This window comes from Macaca thibetana, chromosome 15 (genome assembly GCF_024542745.1).
Source record: "Macaca thibetana thibetana isolate TM-01 chromosome 15, ASM2454274v1, whole genome shotgun sequence".
Lineage (NCBI taxonomy): Eukaryota > Metazoa > Chordata > Mammalia > Primates > Cercopithecidae > Macaca > Macaca thibetana.
Window position 1 is genome coordinate 82,685,423 of NC_065592.1, and position 20,060 is coordinate 82,705,482.

At 36.1% G+C, this 20,060-nt stretch overlaps 1 protein-coding gene across 3 annotated transcripts in view; it reads left to right on the top strand.

Moving 5' to 3' along the window:
* SMC5 (structural maintenance of chromosomes 5) overlaps nt 1-20,060 on the top strand; it is a 104,525-nt gene that overhangs the window by 42,243 nt on the left and 42,222 nt on the right. For all 3 annotated transcript variants that reach the window (XM_050760907.1, XM_050760908.1, XM_050760909.1), the window contains exons 9-11: nt 6,635-6,890; nt 8,692-8,846; nt 13,920-14,033. In XM_050760907.1, the coding sequence (XP_050616864.1) occupies nt 6,635-6,890; nt 8,692-8,846; nt 13,920-14,033 (525 nt within the window). The remainder of the gene's footprint in view (nt 1-6,634; nt 6,891-8,691; nt 8,847-13,919; nt 14,034-20,060) is intronic.

Consider the following 20,060-nt stretch of genomic DNA (forward strand, 5'->3'; position numbering starts at 1 on the left):
GGGCTTATTTCATCTCTTTGGCTTCGATTGTAAAAGATGACTGCCCCCACGGGGGCCATTCATAGGCCTACCCTCAGGGACGCATTCTCTTTCTCAGGGATGTTCCTTGCTGAGAAAAAGAATTCAGCGATATTTCTCCTATTTGCTTTTGAAAGAAGAGAAATATGGCTCTGTTACGCCCGGCTCACCGGCAGTCAAAGTCCAAGGCCATCTCCCTTGTTCCCTGAACATTGCTGTTATCCTGTTCCTTTTTCAAGGTGCCCAGATTTCATATTGTTCACGCACACATGCTCTACAAACAATTTGTGCAGTTAATGCAATCATCACAGGGTCCTGAGGCCACATACGTCCTCCTCAGTTTACGAAGATGATGGGATTAAGAGATTAAAGACAGGAAATCACAAGGGTGTTGACTGGGGAAGTGATAAATGTCCATGAAATCTTCACAATTTATGTTCAGAGATTGCAGTAAAGACAGGTGTAAGAAATTATAAAAGTATTAATTTGGGAAGCTAATAAATGTCCATGAAATCTTCACAATTTGTGTTCTTCTGCCGTGGCTTCAGCTGGTCCCTCCATTCAGGGTGCCTGACTTCCCACAACACTAGACTGCAGGTTTTCACTATGATGGTGGGCTGTTGCTTTTCAGGGATACCACATGAATGGAACAAGGGATTTAGGAATGAAGCAAGTTCAAAATTCTACAGAGCTTGCTGTTTTTAACTGAGATTCAGCCATTTTTCTTGAATAAAGGCTTCCCAGATTGTTACAAGCGTTTGGTTAAATTCCAGAGTCCTGAAAGAGTTAATTTTGACAATTTTTGTCAGTGTTCTCATCACTTTTATGGAGGAGAAGATTTCTGGAGTTCCTTACTTCATTCCTGATGATATCCAAATCTTTTCTGTATCTACAGAAATATGTGGCTGGGATTTTAATAGGAATTTCATTAACGTTTGGGAAGAATTGAAATCTTTACTATGTTGAATCTTCTGATCTATGAACATGGTATGTTTCTATTTATTTAGATTTTTGATTTCTTTCATTAGCATTATGTGGTTTTAGCAACAAGTCCTCTGTGTGTTTTGTTAGATTCATACCTCTGACTTAGTTTCTTTTTTTTCTTCTTTGGTAGATATTTTGGCAGTTTCTACATAGGCAGTCATGTCAACTACAAATGGGGACAACTTTCTTTCTTTCTGTTTTGTATGCATTTAGTTTTCTTGCCTTATTGCATTGGCTACAACTTCAGCACTCAAATAAGAGTGGTGAGCACCGAAATCTTCACCTTATTCTTGATCGTAGGAAGAAAGCATTCAGTTTTTCATTATTCAGTATGTAATAATAGCAGGTTTTAAAATATATATATATGCTCTGTCAGATTCAGGAAATTCTTACACATATTCCTGTGTTTCTGGGAATTTTTATGTTGAGTGCATATTCAATTTTGTCAAATGCTTTTCTGCATCTATTGATATGATAGTATAAGTTTTTAGGTGATTAATAAGTGATGGATTATATTGATTGATTTTTGACTACCAAATCAATGTTGCATCCCTCAAATAAACCCCACTTGGTTGTGGTGTATAAGTGTATAATTCTTTTTACATATTGCTGAATTCTGTGTTAAAGGATTTTTGCGTCTGTATTCATGAGTGATACTGTTTTGTAGTGTTTGTATTCTCTGTCTGCTTTGATATTAGGATAATAACTAGCTTCATAAAATGAGTTGGGAAGTGATCCTTCCTTTTCTACTTTCTGAAAGTGATTGTATAGAATTGATGTTTATATACTTTAAACATTTTGTGTAATTCTCAACTGAAATTCTCTGGGCATATAGATTTCTTCTTGGAGGGAGTTTCAAAATTTTGTTTTCAACTTCCTTAATAGCTATTAGACTAGTCAAATAATCTATTTCATATTAGGTGAATTGGTCCTTTTGTCTAAGTTGTCAAATTTATGTATGCATAAATTCTCTTATCCTTTGATATGTATAGAATCTGTAGTGATAACCCTATGTCATTCCTGATACTGGCAATTCCCCCCTCCCCAACCCCCCAACTCTTTTTTTAGTTAATCTTGAAAAGGTTTGCTAATTGTATTGATTTTTTTCGAGGAGGCAGTTGTTGGTTTTATTGATTTTTCTCTCTGTTTTCTGTTTCATTGATATCTGTTCTTATCTTTATGATTCCCCTTCTGCCTGATGTAGATGGGCTCATTTTTTATAGGTTCTTGAGGTGGAAGCATAGATTATTGATTTGATGCTTTTATGTATACACTTAGTGTTATACATTTTCCTGTTATCACTGCATTAGCTGTGCCCCACAAATTTTGATATGTGATATTTTTATTTTCATTCAGTTTATTGTATTTTTCTTTTCATTTTTCTTGAGATCACACAATTTGTTTATTCAGTAACCTGGTATTAGACATTTAGATCATTTCTAGTTTGGAGCTACTACCAGTAGATCTGCCATAGATATTCTTCTACCACTTTTTGTATGGTCATATGCTTTTATTTCTCTTGGATAATTTCCTAGGAGTAGAATATCATAGGTGTGCATTCAGTTTTTTAAGGAATTGCCAAACTTTTCCAGAATTTTTGTAAATTAATTGTAATTAATAAAAGTTGACTTGTGATGGCTTGGAATTTTTGTTTTTAACGGTCCTCCATGAAAAATTACACCTTCTTACGGTGTAATTTGAGAAACATTTCTCTGGAGTAGCCAAACATTTCTCTGGAGTAGCCTTGGAGGGGTTAGATTTAGGTAGCTAAATGGAGTCTCCTTACATTGTACAAAGTAAAACAATGAGTAAGGATGTAGGTAAAGTGATAGATTTAAAAGCAAGAGAAGGAGGGAGTACTCTCATTATAACTTCTATTAATGTAATGAATATGAGGCAAGGTCATTAGCTGAGTGAGTAGAAGGAAGGCAGCAATAAAGGATTAAAGGAGCAAAAGGTATTAACTCATCTCAGAAAGAGAGCACAAGTTTGTTAAAGAAGTGTAATAAGTTTATCTGGTAGTTTTGAGTGTCTGTTTAAGTTTTGTGGCCATAGATTTAAAGTGAGACCAGTTTTTGAGGGTTTCTTTCATTAGTTCGGTTGCTTAGATATAGATCGTTAGAAGGTATATAGATAGGTTTAATTGGAACTGGGCTTTTTCCTGGCCAGTGTGACAAGAAAGGTCAAGGGATCTTTGCAAGGGAGTGGTTATAGTGTTGCATTGTGGAACCTCAGCTGATTAAGGAAAACAAATGTAACAAGGTAGTGGGGTTAATGGATTGCACAACCTCGTGGGGGTCAAAAGATAGAGTAGGAATACCAGAGTAAGTAAAATGGAAGAAAAGGAAATAGTGACCAAAGAATAGAATTATGGAAATACATTTTTCAGAAGTGGTATGATTTGGAGGGCTTTATGATCTAGAACATAACCCTCCTTAGTTCAGTAGACAGGTGGCTGAGGAAAGGTTAGGGAAAAGATTATTGAAGTTGAAGAAGTAAGGGAACACAGAGTCCAAAGAGTTAGATTGATTTTCTATACATATGTTTAAGTCACATGATGACAGGCATAATCATGGAGAGAGGAAGACAGTGAATCAGGTGCCAAAGTCGCCCCTGAATGGATAAGGTTGGGGAGGATTTTCAGGGAGGTAGTTAACATAGCAAAGGGGTAATGGGTGACCAAGTCTGACCCCCTGGTGTTCAGAGGAACCAACGTGGGTATCAATTAAAGGAGGAAGGAGTACAGTGGGGATTAATGAGGACCCCTTCCCCAGCTCTGTGTCCTGAAATAATGGTTTATGGCAGGAAAAGGTCACCACTGGAGAGGGCTCTGGGGAGAACAGGTGTCTTCCAGAAATAGCCAAGTTTCCTTTAGAACAAGAAGAGGGAACATTCAGGCTGGGCATGGTGGCTCACGCCTGTAATCCCAGCACTTTGGGAGGCCAAGGTGGGCAGATCACGAGGTCAGAAGATCAAGACCATCCTGGCCAACACAGTGAAACCCCATCTCTACTAAAAAAAAATACAAAAAATTAGCCGGGTGTGGTGGCGGGTGCCTGTAGTCCCAGCTACTCGGGAGGCTGAGGCAGAAGAATGGTGTGAACCCAGGAGGCGGAGCTTGCAGTGAGCTGAGATCGCACCACTGCACTCCAGCCTAGGCAACAGAGCGACACTCTGTCTCAAAAAAAAAAAAAAGAAGAGGGAACATTCAGAGAAATTGCGGATATAGAGCAGTATGGAGACAGTATCCTAGTGAAAGTAGGTGATCTAAGAGGTTTAGACTTACTGTACCTGAGCTAAACATGGATATTAGTCAGAGTCGGACTAATGTGATTAGTCATGGTAGTTTCTTGGATGAAGGTGACAAATGAGGTAGTGTTCAGAAAACTTAACTGAAAGGTAAGGGATCATTGGGCTGCTTTTCAGTTTTTCAGGTCATTATCAGACAAAGACCTTCTCTTGGTACGACTTTATATGGTAGGCCAGTGATTTTCAGTAGTTTGGTGGTCCCTGTTTTGCTGAGATTGCAGAGGTTCTATTTGTTAGTAATTCTTAATTCTGTATCGTCTTTAGTGTTTAGTGATTCTTAATTCTATATTGTCATCTGTGACATACCCATTTATTTTCCTGAATCCCTTGAATTTCCTGTTACTTGCTTTTAGGCCCATTGAACATTGTTAATGTTCAGTGACAAACATGAATGTATCTTAATTTTTTCAGATATATTTTCTTTTGCTTCTGTATGTTTGGTTATAGGAGAGAGGATTTGGGGATATGTGCATTTTGTTACTGCCAAAGCTAAATTTTTAGAAAGGAAAAATCAATACCCGCATTTCAATAGGAGATGGGATAAAACGTGATATATCCGTATCACATCATGCACAAGATGTTAGAATTTTATTTTGCAAGGACATGAGGGATAATGGAAAATTGTTCTCAATACATTTTTAGTGATGCCATTTAGTAAAAAGAATATATATTCTACAGGCAGATATAAGGAGGCATTAAAATGTAAAAGTTTACCGAGGCAGGCAGATCACCAGCTGGCCAACATGGAGAAAACCCAGCTCTATTAAAATACAAAAATTAGCCGGGCATGGTGGCTGCACATGCCTGTGGTCCGAGCTACTCGGGAGGCTGAGGCACAAGAATCACTTGAACCCAGGTTGCAGTGAACCGAGATCACACCACTGCACTCCAGCCTGGGCGATAGAGTGAGACTCTGTCTCAAAAAAAAGTGTAAGGACATTAAGATTTTAAGTTATTTTTATTTGTTGTAAGTCTCTGTATTTTCAGTAGTGAATGCATTATAACTTTTATAATGAGGAAGGAAAGGGAGTAAATCTGGCTTGGAAATAAAGCCGGCTAAAACAGATTACGTAATGTGTTAAATTTATCTATTTTAATGCAAAATTCTAGTTGTAAAATGTAAATTGGGTGTATACGTGTATATTTGTTTATATGTGTGAGTCTTAAAGAAAATCTTTACTCTGTCTTAGGTAGACCATGGTTTTGATAAAAATTTCACTGACATCAAGTGGCAACTTACATAGCTGGTTTTAAAAATATAATTTACCCTGAATATAAGTGAAGGAATCTAAACACATAGGTTGATGATTAAAATCTCACAATATTAGTCTGAAGTATTGGTAGAAAATATTTCCATTGGAAGAAAATAGTTTATTTCTGTTTCAAATTACAGGTTGAGTATCTCTTATCCAAAATACTTGGGACCAGAAGTGTTTGGATTTCAGATTTTTTCAGATTTTGGAATGTTTGCATATACATAATGTGGTATCATGAGAATACGACCCAAGTCTAAACACAAAATTCATTTATATTTCACATACACCTTATACACATAGCCTGAAGGTAATTTTGAATGATGTTTTTACTAATTTTGTGTATGAACCAAAGTTTGTGTATGTTGAACCATCAGGAAATAAAGGTATCGCTGTTTCAGCCACCCATGTGAATGATCTGTGGTGGATGGCATCACCATCATTCCTGACTCTGTATTTATATGCTACTCATAAACAATCATTTTTAAATACTTATTCACACATAAATGCTTAACAGTAAAAACTGACATACAACTAATATAGTGAAAAAATAATGTGTTCTGGGTAATTTGTGGTGTCATGTCAGCACTAAAAAAATTTCAGATTTTGGAGAATTTTGGGTTTGGGATTTTTGGATTAGGGATATTCAACCTGTAATGGGGTGACTTGTAATCTTTATTATCATTTTTATTATTTATGGAAACTGTATCACATATGCCACATGACTGTTTTAATTTTGGTCTTATGGCAGGTAGTATGTATTTCCTGTAAATACCTAGAAATCCGTTGGGCTTTTAAAATATTTTTTTTATTTAGGAAATATTTAATGAGTGCTGATTATATACTGAGCACCACTTGAAGTATTTGAGATATATTAGTGAATGTGTAAAACAAAGATACAGGTAGTCTGGTAGAACTGGTAATGTGCTAGTCTAATTCTCACAGGACACATTTTAGTGAGGAAAACACCTATGTTATATTGTTTGCATTTTAAAAGCTATATTACTACAAAAGTCTTATAAACCAAGAGAAAAACAGTCTCAAGTACTAACGTACTTTTGTTTTATTAGATTGAGGAAATTCAGCAGGCTTTAACAGTAAAGCAAAATGAAGAGCTTGACCGACAGAGGAGAATAAGTAATACCCGCAAAATGATAGAGGATTTGCAAAATGAACTAAAGACCACGGAAAACTGCGAGAATCTTCAGCCCCAGATTGATGCCATTACAAATGATCTGAGACGGATTCAGGATGAAAAGGCATTATGTGAAGGCGAGATAATTGATAAGCGAAGAGAGAGGGAAACTCTAGAGAAGGAGAAAAAGAGTAAGTTTTCATAAAGTTAGAATGAAATGTTTATAAAATGTAGATATATCTCTGTTGATGGGCTTTCTTCTTTCGCTGGTAATTATTTTCTATAAAATGTTCAAGTTGCCTTCTTGAGGAAGCTCGACTCAGTTCTTCCAGCTTCATACCTTAATTACCTGTATCTATCATATACTGTAATTTCCCATGATAGCTGACCACTGTCTTCTGTCAGATTATGGCAGTTGATTTAATTCTCTATAAGTGCCTAGCTTTATTTTCTTTACAGAGTCACTCAGTATTACTCATATCAAATTTAAGCTCTTTATTCTAGCCTTCATAACCTTCTGTTAGCTTAGTTCCTTGAAACCTGTCCAATTTCATCTTTGGTTTTCTTTTTTGTAGACCATGCGAATAGATCTATGGTATTTGGATAGGGATTTTATATTCTGTCTGCTCAATATATATGACTAAGATCAGTTTAAAAAAAAACATTTTTATATGTTTATCAAAGTATTAGATGTGTATGGTGAACAAAAAAAAAAAAAGAAGAACTAGAAGGATTAGAAGGGTGGCACAGCCCCTTTTTTTTTTTACCTCCAAAGCCAATCAAGAGTAAGCACTTTTAACTCTTTAAGCAGATTTTTTCTAGTAGTCCTTCCATATATGTCATGTTCTTATTTCGCTATTGCTTGATTAATCAACTTTAGACACTATCTTTTTGTATTTACTCTAGATGTAGATTTTACCTTATAAAACATCTCTATTACAATTCTTCAAATGGGATTATTAATAATTTTTATTATTATAAATAATATACATATCTTTTTTTGGTCATTTAACAATTGTCAGTATTGCTTCAATCCACACTTCATAAGCTATACGTACTCCCTCCCATCCTGGCTTCTTACTTCCCTCCCTTCTCACATTCCAAATTATCTCATTTATACTCCGGTTTTTATATTTTCAAGGCCGAAAACATTAGTGTTTTATGTGCTTTATTTATGGGTTAATTCTAGAAGTTTAGAAATACTAAGTATTGTTTATTAAACTTGCTCATGGTTGAACCAAGTAGTGTGTTATAATTAAATTTCCCTTCATTGATAGCTTTTAAAAAGCTTTTAACTTTTTTTTTTTTTTAATTTGCTTCAGCATTTTCTTAAATGGAAGAGGGGGAAAAAAGCTGTCTTATCAGGCATTCTCTTGAGTTCTGTAGCCTTCTGTCCTTCTCCTTGCATTTAAACTGGTTGATCTTGAGGCCTGCATGCTTATCATTTGTAATTTCTCTCATGCCTTTTCTGTGTTATAAACCTATTCCTGAATTCCATGTCTCATTTTCTTACATCATGGCCTTATTTTGTTGGAGTACATTTTCAGGTAACCTTCTAAGAAGACATATTTGGGAATTAACTTCAGAGTCTTTTCACCCTTTAAAATATTCTTATTTCATCATCCCCCCTTTTTTAGTTGTGTTGTATATACAGTTCTAGAATGAAAATATTGATTTTTCTTCCAGAATTTTGAGGGTCTATTGCTATTTGTCTTTTGATAGGAAATGTAGTGTTTTCCTTGTGGGTTGGTTTGTTTGTTTTTGTAGGTTACCTGTTTTTTATATTTGATAGTTTCAGGATTTTGTGTTTTCCCAGGTTTTTGGACATTATAGAATGATTTGTTCAGGTCACATCTTTTCCACTATATGAAGTACTTGCTGAATGGTGTTTGTAACCTTTAGATCTAGGGTATTCTTTTGTATTATTATTAGATTATTCCACTAATTAAAATTTTCAGAGAAACAAGACTTTGTTTTGTTTTACAATTTTAGGTGTGGACGATCATATTGTACGTTTTGACAATCTTATGAATCAGAAGGAAGATAAGCTAAGACAGAGATTCCGTGATACGTATGATGCTGTTTTATGGCTAAGAAGTAACAGAGACAAATTTAAACAAAGAGTCTGTGAGCCCATAATGCTCACGGTAAGAAACTTTGTTCATCTTGGTGGTATTTGTTTTATTATTGTAATCATTATAGATTTTTGTTTTAAGATGTTTAGTCCCAGTATTACCCTGGTTTTACCTGATCTGACTTGTGGCATCTGGCATACTGCTGAATCCATCCATGAGCTTTTTAAAGGTTCCCTGATTAATGAGGGTAATAACTGTCATAAAACCTGTGCTTTTTTCTAGAAAGAGGTATAAAACCAGCAACTTATTGACCTAGAATCATGTAGAAAATTAGTATGGTTAGCTGGTTCCTTTAGGCACTTGTTATTAGATTATAGTAGGGATTAGATTAAAACCTGCTGAAGAGGTAGAAAGCTGCTGTAAATATGTTGATTAAAGGAAGAAATCTAAGAGGATAGGCAAGAAAATCACCTGCTACAAAGAAAGGGCGTTCTTAGGATTTCGAAAATGAAACCAGTACTTTATCGATATCATAAAATATTTGATAGCTTTTATTGATGATTGTGCGTCATCAAGAATAGGTGAAGCTCTATTTAATAAATCATCTAGTGAAGTGTGACCATGGATTTACTAAGATGATTGCCATCCAGACTCTTTAAAATAGTAAGTTTTGCACACATAAAAAGATGAAATAGTAAAAAACTAACATTCTTTGATAATGATATGTTAGAGCAAACTTAAAGCTTATCCTAAGATTACATAAGGATTATTTTTGCTAGATAATTTTTTTTCGTTAGAAAAGAATACATCCTTTCAGGATTCTTGAAAAATTCTATTCTCTGTAACTCATGTTTGTATTATACTTTATTAAAAATCATTTTATATAGTTTTCAATTTTTTACCATATCTTAAATTAGCAAAGTTAATATTCGTAACACTCTCTTATTCACGTGTTATTAGAATATTAGAATATTTTTGCTAGATCAAGAAGATAATTTCTATTTTAGATGCAGACATAAAATAGCAGACATTTGATTAGTCTGATGAGGATTGAAAGAAAGTGTAAGAAAAAATATTTTGACCCTTATGAAAGTTATAATGCAGGTGTAATTGTTAACATTTTTACTAAAATGCCGGTGTCAAAATAATACTTCAGAACTGTATTAGATTTGTCTCTTCTTGTCATTTGATTTTCTAATAGTAGCATATATCACCAAATCAGATTACTAGCTGGCATATATTTCCATTTTAAATTACATTCGAATCTTTGAGATAAAGAGATATATTCTGCTTTTTACCCTTTTCAAACTAACCTTTCACCTTTCCTGCCACCTTCCTACATTCATATCTTCCATGCAGTTTACTCACTTTTCTAGGTCTAGTTGAAATGCCACTACCACATACACAAGTGAGCAATATGCAGACTTAAAATTTTAGTCGTATAAATGGTTATTTAGCAGTCTATTTCTAGGATTTATTTTTAACAATTCCAATCTAGAATTGGAGAAGTGTACAAAGATTTCCATATGAACTCCTCACAGTAGTAGTTATAGCAAAATGATGGAGCAAAAAAAGAAAATTTATGAAGATACTGATTAAATAAATTACTTTATATCCTTATAATGGAATACTATGCAGCCCTTAAAATGCTGCTGTAGGTCTCTTTTTACTAATATAAAAATAAATTTGTGACATGTTAGTAGATCATAAAATAGGTTATGGAATAGGATGTATGGAAAAATTTTGTTTAAAAAATCATAAAGCAGAAAGCTGCCATCAACCACCAGATATCACAGAGTGCTGCGTCTCCTATATCTACCTATCTGTATCTTGCTACTTTGGTTGTGATGATATGACTGTGAAATTCTTTGGAGAACTTTGACAAATACTTTATTCACTGAACTCATGAAGAGAGGGAACATCCCAAGAAACTGGAACCTGCAGAGCCAACAAGGTGTCTAAATCTTCCTTAAGGGCTGGGCACGATGGCTCACGCCTGTAATCCAACACTTTGGGAGGCCGAGGTGGGCGGATCACCTAAGGTCAGGAGTTCAAGACCAGCCTGGCTAACATGGTGAAACCTCATCTCTACTGAAAATATAAAAATAGGTCGGGCACGGTGGCTCACGCCTATAATCCCAGCACTTTGAGAGACTGAAGGGGCGGATCACGAGGTCAGAAGATCGAGCCATCCTGGCCAACATGGTGAAACCCCATCTCTACTAAAAATCCAAAAATTAGTAGGGCATGGTGGTGCATGCCTGTAATCCCAGCTACTCGGGAGACTGAGGCAGGAGAATCACTTGAACCAAGGAGTTGGAGGTTGCAGTGAGCTGAGATCACGCCACTGCAATCCAGGCTGGTGACAGCTAGACTCCGTCTCAAGAAAAAAAATATAAAAATTAGCTGGGCGTGGTGGCATGTGCCTGTAGTCCCAGCTACTTGGGAGGCCGAGGCAGGAGAATAGCTTGAACCCAGGAGGCGGAGGTTGCAGTTACCCAAGATCGCGCCACTGCACACCAGCCTGGGTGAAGGCTGAGACTCCATCTTATAAAAATAAATAAACAAATAAATAAATCTTCCTTAAGGATATCAGGGAAACCTCCAAACTGTGAATGCAATAGACTGTGTATTACATTGGAAAAAAGTGTAAGTAAGTCACTACTGGAACCACACAAACTGGCCAGTGACCAAAATGACCCCTACTTATGTGACTTCCTTGAGTCTTCCTTAGCAGGTAAATTCCATCAAAGAATTGAATTGCCATGTAAACCAGTTTATATAAGCTGGGGGCCTTGGAATCTGATGTGGCAGAATATTTCTAATAAATATACCTTGGGGCCAGAAGCGTTGGCTCATGCCTATAATTCCAGCATTTTGGGAGGCCGAGGCAGGAGGACCACTTGAGTCCAAGAGTTTGATACCAGCCTAGGCAACATAGTGAGACCCTGTCTCTACAAAAATAAAAATTAGCTGGGCGTGGTGGCATGCACCTATAGTCTTAGCAACTCAGGAGGCTGAGATGAGAGGATTGCTTGAGCCTGGGAGGTCGAGGCTGCAATGAGCTGTGATCACACCACTGCACTCAGCCTGGGCAACACAGAGTGAGACCCTGTCTCAAAATAAAATAGAAAAAAACCAATATAATCTGGGAGAATGTGATCATGAGAGCTAAGTCCTAGGCTGGCTTGTCTATAACTATTTTTTTTTTTACAGATGACTTTCTGTGGTCATTTTGGGGTTACTTTTACCCTTTCTATAAGTTATCGTAAACACCCACATACATTTTCTTTTATTTGTGTCATTTCTTCCAATAAAGTAATTTAGTACCTCCCGCCCCCCGCCTGAAATTGTGAAACAATAGGCTCGTTGTTTATAGTGTTTATGCCTGGATGATGGTTTTCATGTGGTTTTAATTTTTGTGTGTATCTGTTTTCTCATTTTTCTATACTGATTGATATTGTATAACTTAAAATAGCACTATTGGCCAACATTTATGTGACAAGCACTGTACTATTATTTTAATTATGTTATCTCTTAATCCATATTTAGTTCTATGAGGTGTAAACTGTTTTACTATGTCCATCTTACAGATGAAAGTAATGAAAGTTTTTGAGATTTAGGTAGTACTTGAGCAAGATCAAGCATATGATTTGAAAGGACATCTGTCTGACCTCAGAGCGCAAACTCTTAGCTAGTTTGCTTTGTAATAGATTATAGTACATAAATACCTCCCCTTTTATTATTTTTTCAAGAAAGCTGATTTCCATGTTTTGGAAATAATCGATCTCTAAAATTCCATAGATAGTACTTTTTATATTTATATGCTTCTCTTAATGGGAGTTTTATCATGCTCTGCTTTTGACATACTTATTCATCTGCAATAAATAATAGATTATGTACTTCCAGAAGTAGCTTTTTCCCTAACCTATCTTAGTGTCTCCCATAGCATTGAGCCTCACATGCAGAATTGTCTAATTCACATTTTTACTTTATTTTACCTTTTAGAGACAGTTTCCCTCTGTCGCCCAGGATGGAGTGCAGTGTCACCATCATACCTCACTGTAACCTCAAACTCCTGGGCTTATGCGATCTTCCCACCTCAGCCTCTCAGGTAGAGCCATCACACCTGGCTAATTTTTTTTTTTTTTAATTTTTTTAGAGACAGGGTCTCACTTTGTTTCCTGGGCTGGTCTCAAACTCTGGCTTCCAGTGTTAGTTATCCTCCTGTCTTGGCCTCCCAAAGTGTTGGGGTTATCAGTGCTACCACGCCTGACCCAGTTGATGTTTTTAAAATAGATCAATAGGTCGGGCACGGTGGCTCACGCCTGTAATTCCAGCACTTTGGGAGGCCAAGGCATGCCAATCACTTGAGGTCAGGAGTTTGAGACCAGCCTGGCCAATATGATTAAACCCTGTCTCTACTAAAAATACAAAAATTAGCTGGGCATGGTGACAGATGCCTGTAGTCCCAGCTACTCGGGAGGCTAAGGCACGGGAATTGCTTGAACCCGGGAGGGAGAGGTTTCAGTGAGCTGAGATCACGCCATTGCATTCCAGCCTTGGTGACAGAGAGAGACTCTGTCTCAAAAAAATTTAAAAATGAAGAAAAAAGTAAAATAGATCAATAAGATTATGTTACGGTGATATAAACTGCAAGTTTCTCTTGAGGGCAGTAATAGTTACAAATAAATCATAGCAAGGTTTTTTTTTTTTCCATTAGTTTTATAAAGTTTAAAGTTCTTTGTGTTTTTGTACCTATCAGTTATTCCATCTATGAAGTTCTCTTGATTAAGAAAATATGAAAAGTGTAGGGAAGGATAAGAAATGTTTACACTCAAGTCACAATCTAAGACTGTTTGGAATATTTTCAATGTGTTGACTAGAAAGGAACTAAAGTTATTTCTTAGATAGTATCAAAATCAATATGCACTGTTCAAATCTTGGCCTTTGTTTAACCAGGTACTGTATTAATTGTTTCTGAGTAATGGATTAGATGTTTTAAAATAACTCTTTGATACCAACTTCTTTTTTTATCTTCTCTTTTCTCAAGTATTACAATCTAATTAAATCCAATTTTAATATAAACATGTTTTAATAATCAGTTGGGTTTCATGAAATTCGACCTTTTGTTTGTTTGTTTAGATCAATATGAAAGATAATAAAAATGCCAAATATATTGAAAATCATATTCCATCAAATGACTTAAGAGCCTTTGTATTTGAAAGTCAAGAAGATATGGAGGTTTTCCTCAAAGAGGCAAGTACTAACCAACATAACACTTTGATTCACTTGACTCTTACCTTTCAGCACTGAAGTTTTAACTTCACTAGAGCAAAATGTGACAGCTAATTTTACCACCAGTTCACTCTCATGCAAAATCAGTTTTGCTAATTTCTTTCCTATTTATGGCATTGTGGGTCAATTGATTTGCTTTATAAAAGGAAACCATCCCATAATATTCCATCTGTAACATTTTGAAATTATCATTTGAAATTAATGTGAAGAGTAATTCTATCATGTTTTAAGAAAACAAAACATAATGGACCTTTGGTCTTGGATATCCTTTTTGTGAAAATGTAATGAACTTAGTTTTACTTTGAAAGGAAAATCAGTACAATGTTGCTTATTAATATAAATAAAACTTCTTTAAAAAGAATGAGAACCCTGTATCTGTCTAGAGAAAGGCCACTGACCAAAAATCTAAGCCACTGAAAGACAGTAAGGCTTAGTAGTTAAGAATGTATACTTTGTAGCTGGGCTACCAGGATTTGAATTCTGGGATTGCTTCTAATTCTGGGATTGGGCAAATTGCCTAAATGTTTTATGCCTCAGTTTTCTCGTCTATAAAATGAAGGGTAACATTATCTACTTCAAGAGATGGTTGTAAGGATTAAGTCAGTTAATAAATGTAAAGGTACTTATAGCAGTAGTTATTAACTCTTATCATTATTATAATGTTATATAATCCACATAACATGTAGTATAATATATTGTTAGCTATATATGACATTCTTATATATATATGGTTAGTTATATGTTGTCTGTAAGACTTCCTACTCCTTTTGCATGTCTTCTGTTTCTTTAAAAGGCTTATAAAGAAAAGTTAAGTTTAGATTTTTTTTGTATATCTTGTTTCAACAATTTTGTTAATTGGTCTAAGTGAGGAGAGGATTCTGAATCAGCTCAAGTGGTCCTGTGTTTCTCTGGTACACAAGTGCTTGGAAAGAGTCTTGACTTGCTTTGGCTTTTATCATATTACCCTACTTCTGGTTTGGGAGTGGCAAGGTATGTGAACATAAAGGTGACTGGATAAAAAGGTTGGCTGTATAAAATTATAAAATAGACTCCAAAAAGTTAAAAATTTGTGTATGTTAGAGGTGTTTAAGCTTAACCAGTGATTTATCAATCTGATGAAAGAGCTCAGTGGAGAAGTCAAGTTGCTTGGGTTGCATGTCTTTTAAGACATGATACATTGTAAAGTGCATGCAGTCAGGTGTAATTAAATGATCTCTATTTTGCAAATGGCCCGCTTAGCCTGTTACTTCTCCTTGTGTCAAAAACTCATTCTGCCTCTGCACTAAGGATTTAAACCATATGTTGATGATACAATATAGATTCCTGATCATTTGACCTGGATTCTTTTTTCTTGTATTGTAACACTTTTCCATAGCTGCTTATCAGATAGAATCAGAACTTTCTCCTATAATTTGTGTGTGTATTTTAAATTGTGAAATTTATTCTATATGACCTTCTCCTGTAATTGTATATACTACAGTACCATTTCTCATCCTTCAGTAAATTACAAATCATCTTCACAATTTTTGCCATTTCTACATACTATTATGTGCAACGTAAATTTTGCCAAATCTGAGTACTATCTATAGTTTTATTTCTTGTTTTTCTTTCAGTCACCTCACTTTTTGTTACTCAAACAAAATCTTCTAAAAGGAAATACATCATTACAAAGTTAAAAACAAATAATAGGCCCGGTGTGTTGGCTTATGCCTCTAATCCCAGCACTTTTGGAGGCCAAGGCAGACAGATCACTTGAGGTCAGGAGTTCGAGACCAGCCTGGCCAATGTGTTGAAATCCCATCTCTGTTACAAATACAAAAATTAACCGGGTGGGGTGGTGTGCACTATTTTTTCCCTTTGTAATTGTTTGTGTGGAGATACTTTGAGATTGCAGATATTCTGTTCCTCATGAAATCCTACCTAGTAGGTTTAAGAGCCATTAGTGATTCTAGCGCTGTCATTCCTTCTGTGTTTATTAGTTAGCATTCTACCTATAAGAAAGAACTTTTCTTCTCTTCCATTTATTTGTTTGTTGTATCAGTATAGATTCATAGAATTGTTTTACGTATTTTAATTCATTACTTTTTTTTTTTTTGAGATGGAGTTTTGCTCTTGTTGCCCAGGCTGGAGTGCAATGGCATGCTCTTGGCTCACTCCAACTTCTGCTTCCCAGGTTCAAGCAATTATCCTGCCTCAGAATCTCGAGTAGCTGGGATTACAGGTATCCACCACCATGCCCAGCTAATTCTTTATATTTTTAGTGGAGACGGGGTTTCGCCATGTTGTCCAGGCTGGTCTTGAACTCCTGACCTCAAGTGATCCGCCTGCCTCGGCCTCCCAAAGTGCTGGAATTACAGATGTGAACCACCACGCCCGGCCAATTCATTACTATTTTAATGCTCAAATTGCCCCATATTTGGCCAGTGAGACCATTTTCAGGTTGACTCCTGTGTCATTTTGATATGTTGCCATTGTATTTTGAGCATTTCTTTCGTTTTGCCATAGTAAGATGTTACAGGCGCATCTTGAATGTATCCTTTTGGGCCTTATAATCAGTCCTTTAACCAAAAATCCTATTTTCTTTCAGACACCGAGCTCTGGATACTAGGTGTTTTCATTGCGGCTGGTATCTCATTGCTTCTAAGTCCTAACATGCAAACCCTTATGTCTATATTTATTTCCATATTTATCTAGAGACTAGATACCATATGTGCACCATGAATTCACGCTACTGCTTACAGTTGCAGTCCAACTTTGGAGTACCTTCTAGTCTTTCTCCTTTGCATATTTGTAATTCTCTTCTGTATTAGTGAAAAACATAGCTCCCCTTACCGTCAATATATTTAGTACTTTGTTCAAGCCTAGAATCCTCTGAAAATAGTTCAAGAATTGCTAATCTGTGCTACCATGAAATTACTGCATCCCACTATGCCTCTATTAATGTCTCTCAACATTTTTTCTTTTTCATTGTATAGGTTTTACACATCTCTTGTTAAATGTGTATTTCACTGTCTAATTTTAAAATACATTTTTTAACACTATCATAAATGGGTTTCTAAAATGCATTTTCTAATTGTACATTGCTAGTACGTAGACATATCGATTTTTTTAAACATTGACCTTATATCCTGTGACACTATTGAATTTACATTAAATTCTAGTACAGACATACAAGAGATATAACAGATTTATAAAGCAAATATTGCTGTAAAGCAAGTCATAACAAACTTTTTGGCTTCCCAGTATATATAAAAGTTATGTTTATACTATTTATGTCTATTAAGTGTGAATAGCATTATGTCTATAAAATGTACATACTTTAAAAACACTTTCTTGCTAAAAAATATTAACAATCATCTGAGCCTTCAGTGAGTTTAATCTTGTTAGTAGTGGAGGATTTTGCTTCCATATTGATAGCTGCTGACTGATTAAGGTGGTGGTTGCTGAAGGTTGGAGTGGCAGTGGCATTTTCTTAAATAAGGTAACAATAAAGTTTACCACATTGATCAACTCTTCCTTTCACAAAAGATCTCTCTGTAGCATGCGATAGCAATTTTACCTATAGCAGAATTTCTTTTTCCTTTTTTTTTTTTTTTGAGACAGGGTCTTCCTCTGTCACGCAGACTAGAGTGGAATGACCTCCCAAAGTGCTGGAAGTACAGGCATGAGCCACTGCGCCCAGCCTAGAATTTCTTTCAAAATTGGAGTTGATCCTTTCAAACCCTGCCTGTACTTTATCACCTAAATTTATGACATATTCTAAATCATTTGTTGTAATTTCAACAGTGTTCCCAGCATCTTCACCAGAAGTACTTTCCATCTCAAAAAACCATTTTCTTTGCTCATCCATAAGAAGCTACTCCTTCTCCATTCAGGTTTTATCCTGAGATTGCAGCAATTCAGTTACATCTTTGGGCTTCACTTCTAATTCTAGTTCTCTTGCTATTTCCACCACATCTGCTGTTACTTCTTCCAAAGAAGTCTTGAACCTCTCAGAGTCATCCCTGAAGGCTGGAATCAGTTTCTTTCAAACTTCTGTTAATGTTGATATCTTGAGACCTCCTCCCATGAATCAAACATGTTCTTAATGGCATTTAGAATGATGAATTTTTTTTTTCTTTTTTTTTTTTTTTTGGAGACAGGGTCTTGCTCTGTTGCCCAGGCTGGAGTGCAGTGGCACAATCTTGGCTCACTGCACCTGCACCTCCACCTCCTGGGTACAAGCAATTCTGCCTTAGCTTCCTGAGTAGCTGGGATTACAGGTATGTGCCACCACGCCCAGCTGATTTTTGCATTTTTTAGTAGAGATGGGGTTTTGTCATGTTGGTCAGGCTGGTCTCAAACTCCTGACTTCAGGTGATCTGCCCACCTCAGCCTCCCGAAGTGCTGGGATTACAGGTGTGAGCCACCGCACCCGGCCGATGAATCTTTTTTAGAAGGCTTTTTGTTTACTTTGCCCAGATCCATCAGAGGAGTCATTATCTGTGGTAGCCATAAGTAGCCTTGTGAATTGTGTTTCTTAATAAGACTTGAAAGTCATAATTACTCCTTGATCCATGGGCTGCAGATTGGATATTGTGTTAGCAGACATGAAAACAACATTAATCTACATGTACATCTCCATCAGACCTCTTGGGTGACTAGGTATATTGTCAGTGATCAGTAATATTTGGACAGGCGTCTTTTTTTTCTGAGGAGTAGGTCTCAACAGTAGGCTTAAAATACTCAGTAAACCATGCTGTAAATAGATGTGCTGTCATCCACGCTTCGTTGTTCAACTTATAGAGCACAGGGATAGTAGATTTAGCATAATTCTAATGGGCCCTAGGATTTTTTGGAATGGTTAAATAAGCATTGGCTTCAACTTAAAAGTCAGTAGATGTATTCATCCCTAGCAAGAGTCAGCTTTCCTTTGAAGTTTTGAATCCAGTCATTGATTTCTTTTCTCTAGTTATAAAAGTCCTAGATGGCATTCCCTTCCAATGGAAGGCTGTTGGTTCTACATTGAAAATCTGTCATTTAGTGTAGCCACCTTCATCAGTGATCTTAGCTAGATCTTCTGGATAACTTGCTGCAGCTTCTACATCAGCATTTGCTGTTTCAGCTTACACTTTTATGTTATGGAAATGGCTTCTTCCCTTAAACGTCATGAACCAACCTCTGCTAGCTTCAAGCTTTTCTTCTCTCACCTCTTTCAGCCATCAAATAATTGGAAAGAGTTCAGGCTTGCTCTGGATTAGGATTTGGCTTAAAGGGATGTTGTGACTGCTTTGATCATCTATTCAGACCACTAAAACTTTCTTCAGATCTGCAATAAGGCAAGTTTGCTTTCTTTTTTGTGTGTACACTGGAGTAGCACTTCTAATTTCCTTCAAGAACTCTTCCTTTGCGTTCACATCTTGGCTAGCTTTCAGCCTAGCTCAGCTTTTGTCATGCCTTCCCCAGTAAGCTTTATTTTTAGCTTTTGATTTAAAGTGAGAGACATGTGACTCTTCTTTTCCCTTGAACACTTAGAGGCCATTGTAGGGTTATTAATTGGTCTGGTTTCAGTCAGGGAAATGTTGTGTGTCAGGGAATAGGGAGACCCAAGGAGAGGGAGAGGGACTGGAGAACAGATGGTCATTGGAACAGTCAGAACATACACAGCATTTATCGATTAAGTTCACTGTCTTACCTAGGTGTGGTATGTGGCATTCCAGTTACAATGGCAGTATCAAAGATCATAGATCACTATATAACACATACAACAATAATAAAAAAGTTGGGAGAATTACCAGAGTATGACACAGAGACACAACAAGATGAGCACATCCTATTGGAAAAATGGCACTATAGACTTTTTTTGACATAGGGTTGCTGCAAACCTTGAATGTGTTAAAAAAAAAATTGTTTTTAAACCAGTCAAATTTAGTAGTGGGGGGTTGTATACCAACTTTAATGACACTATGTTAATAACTTCTGATAACCCACTACCATTGGACCAGCCAA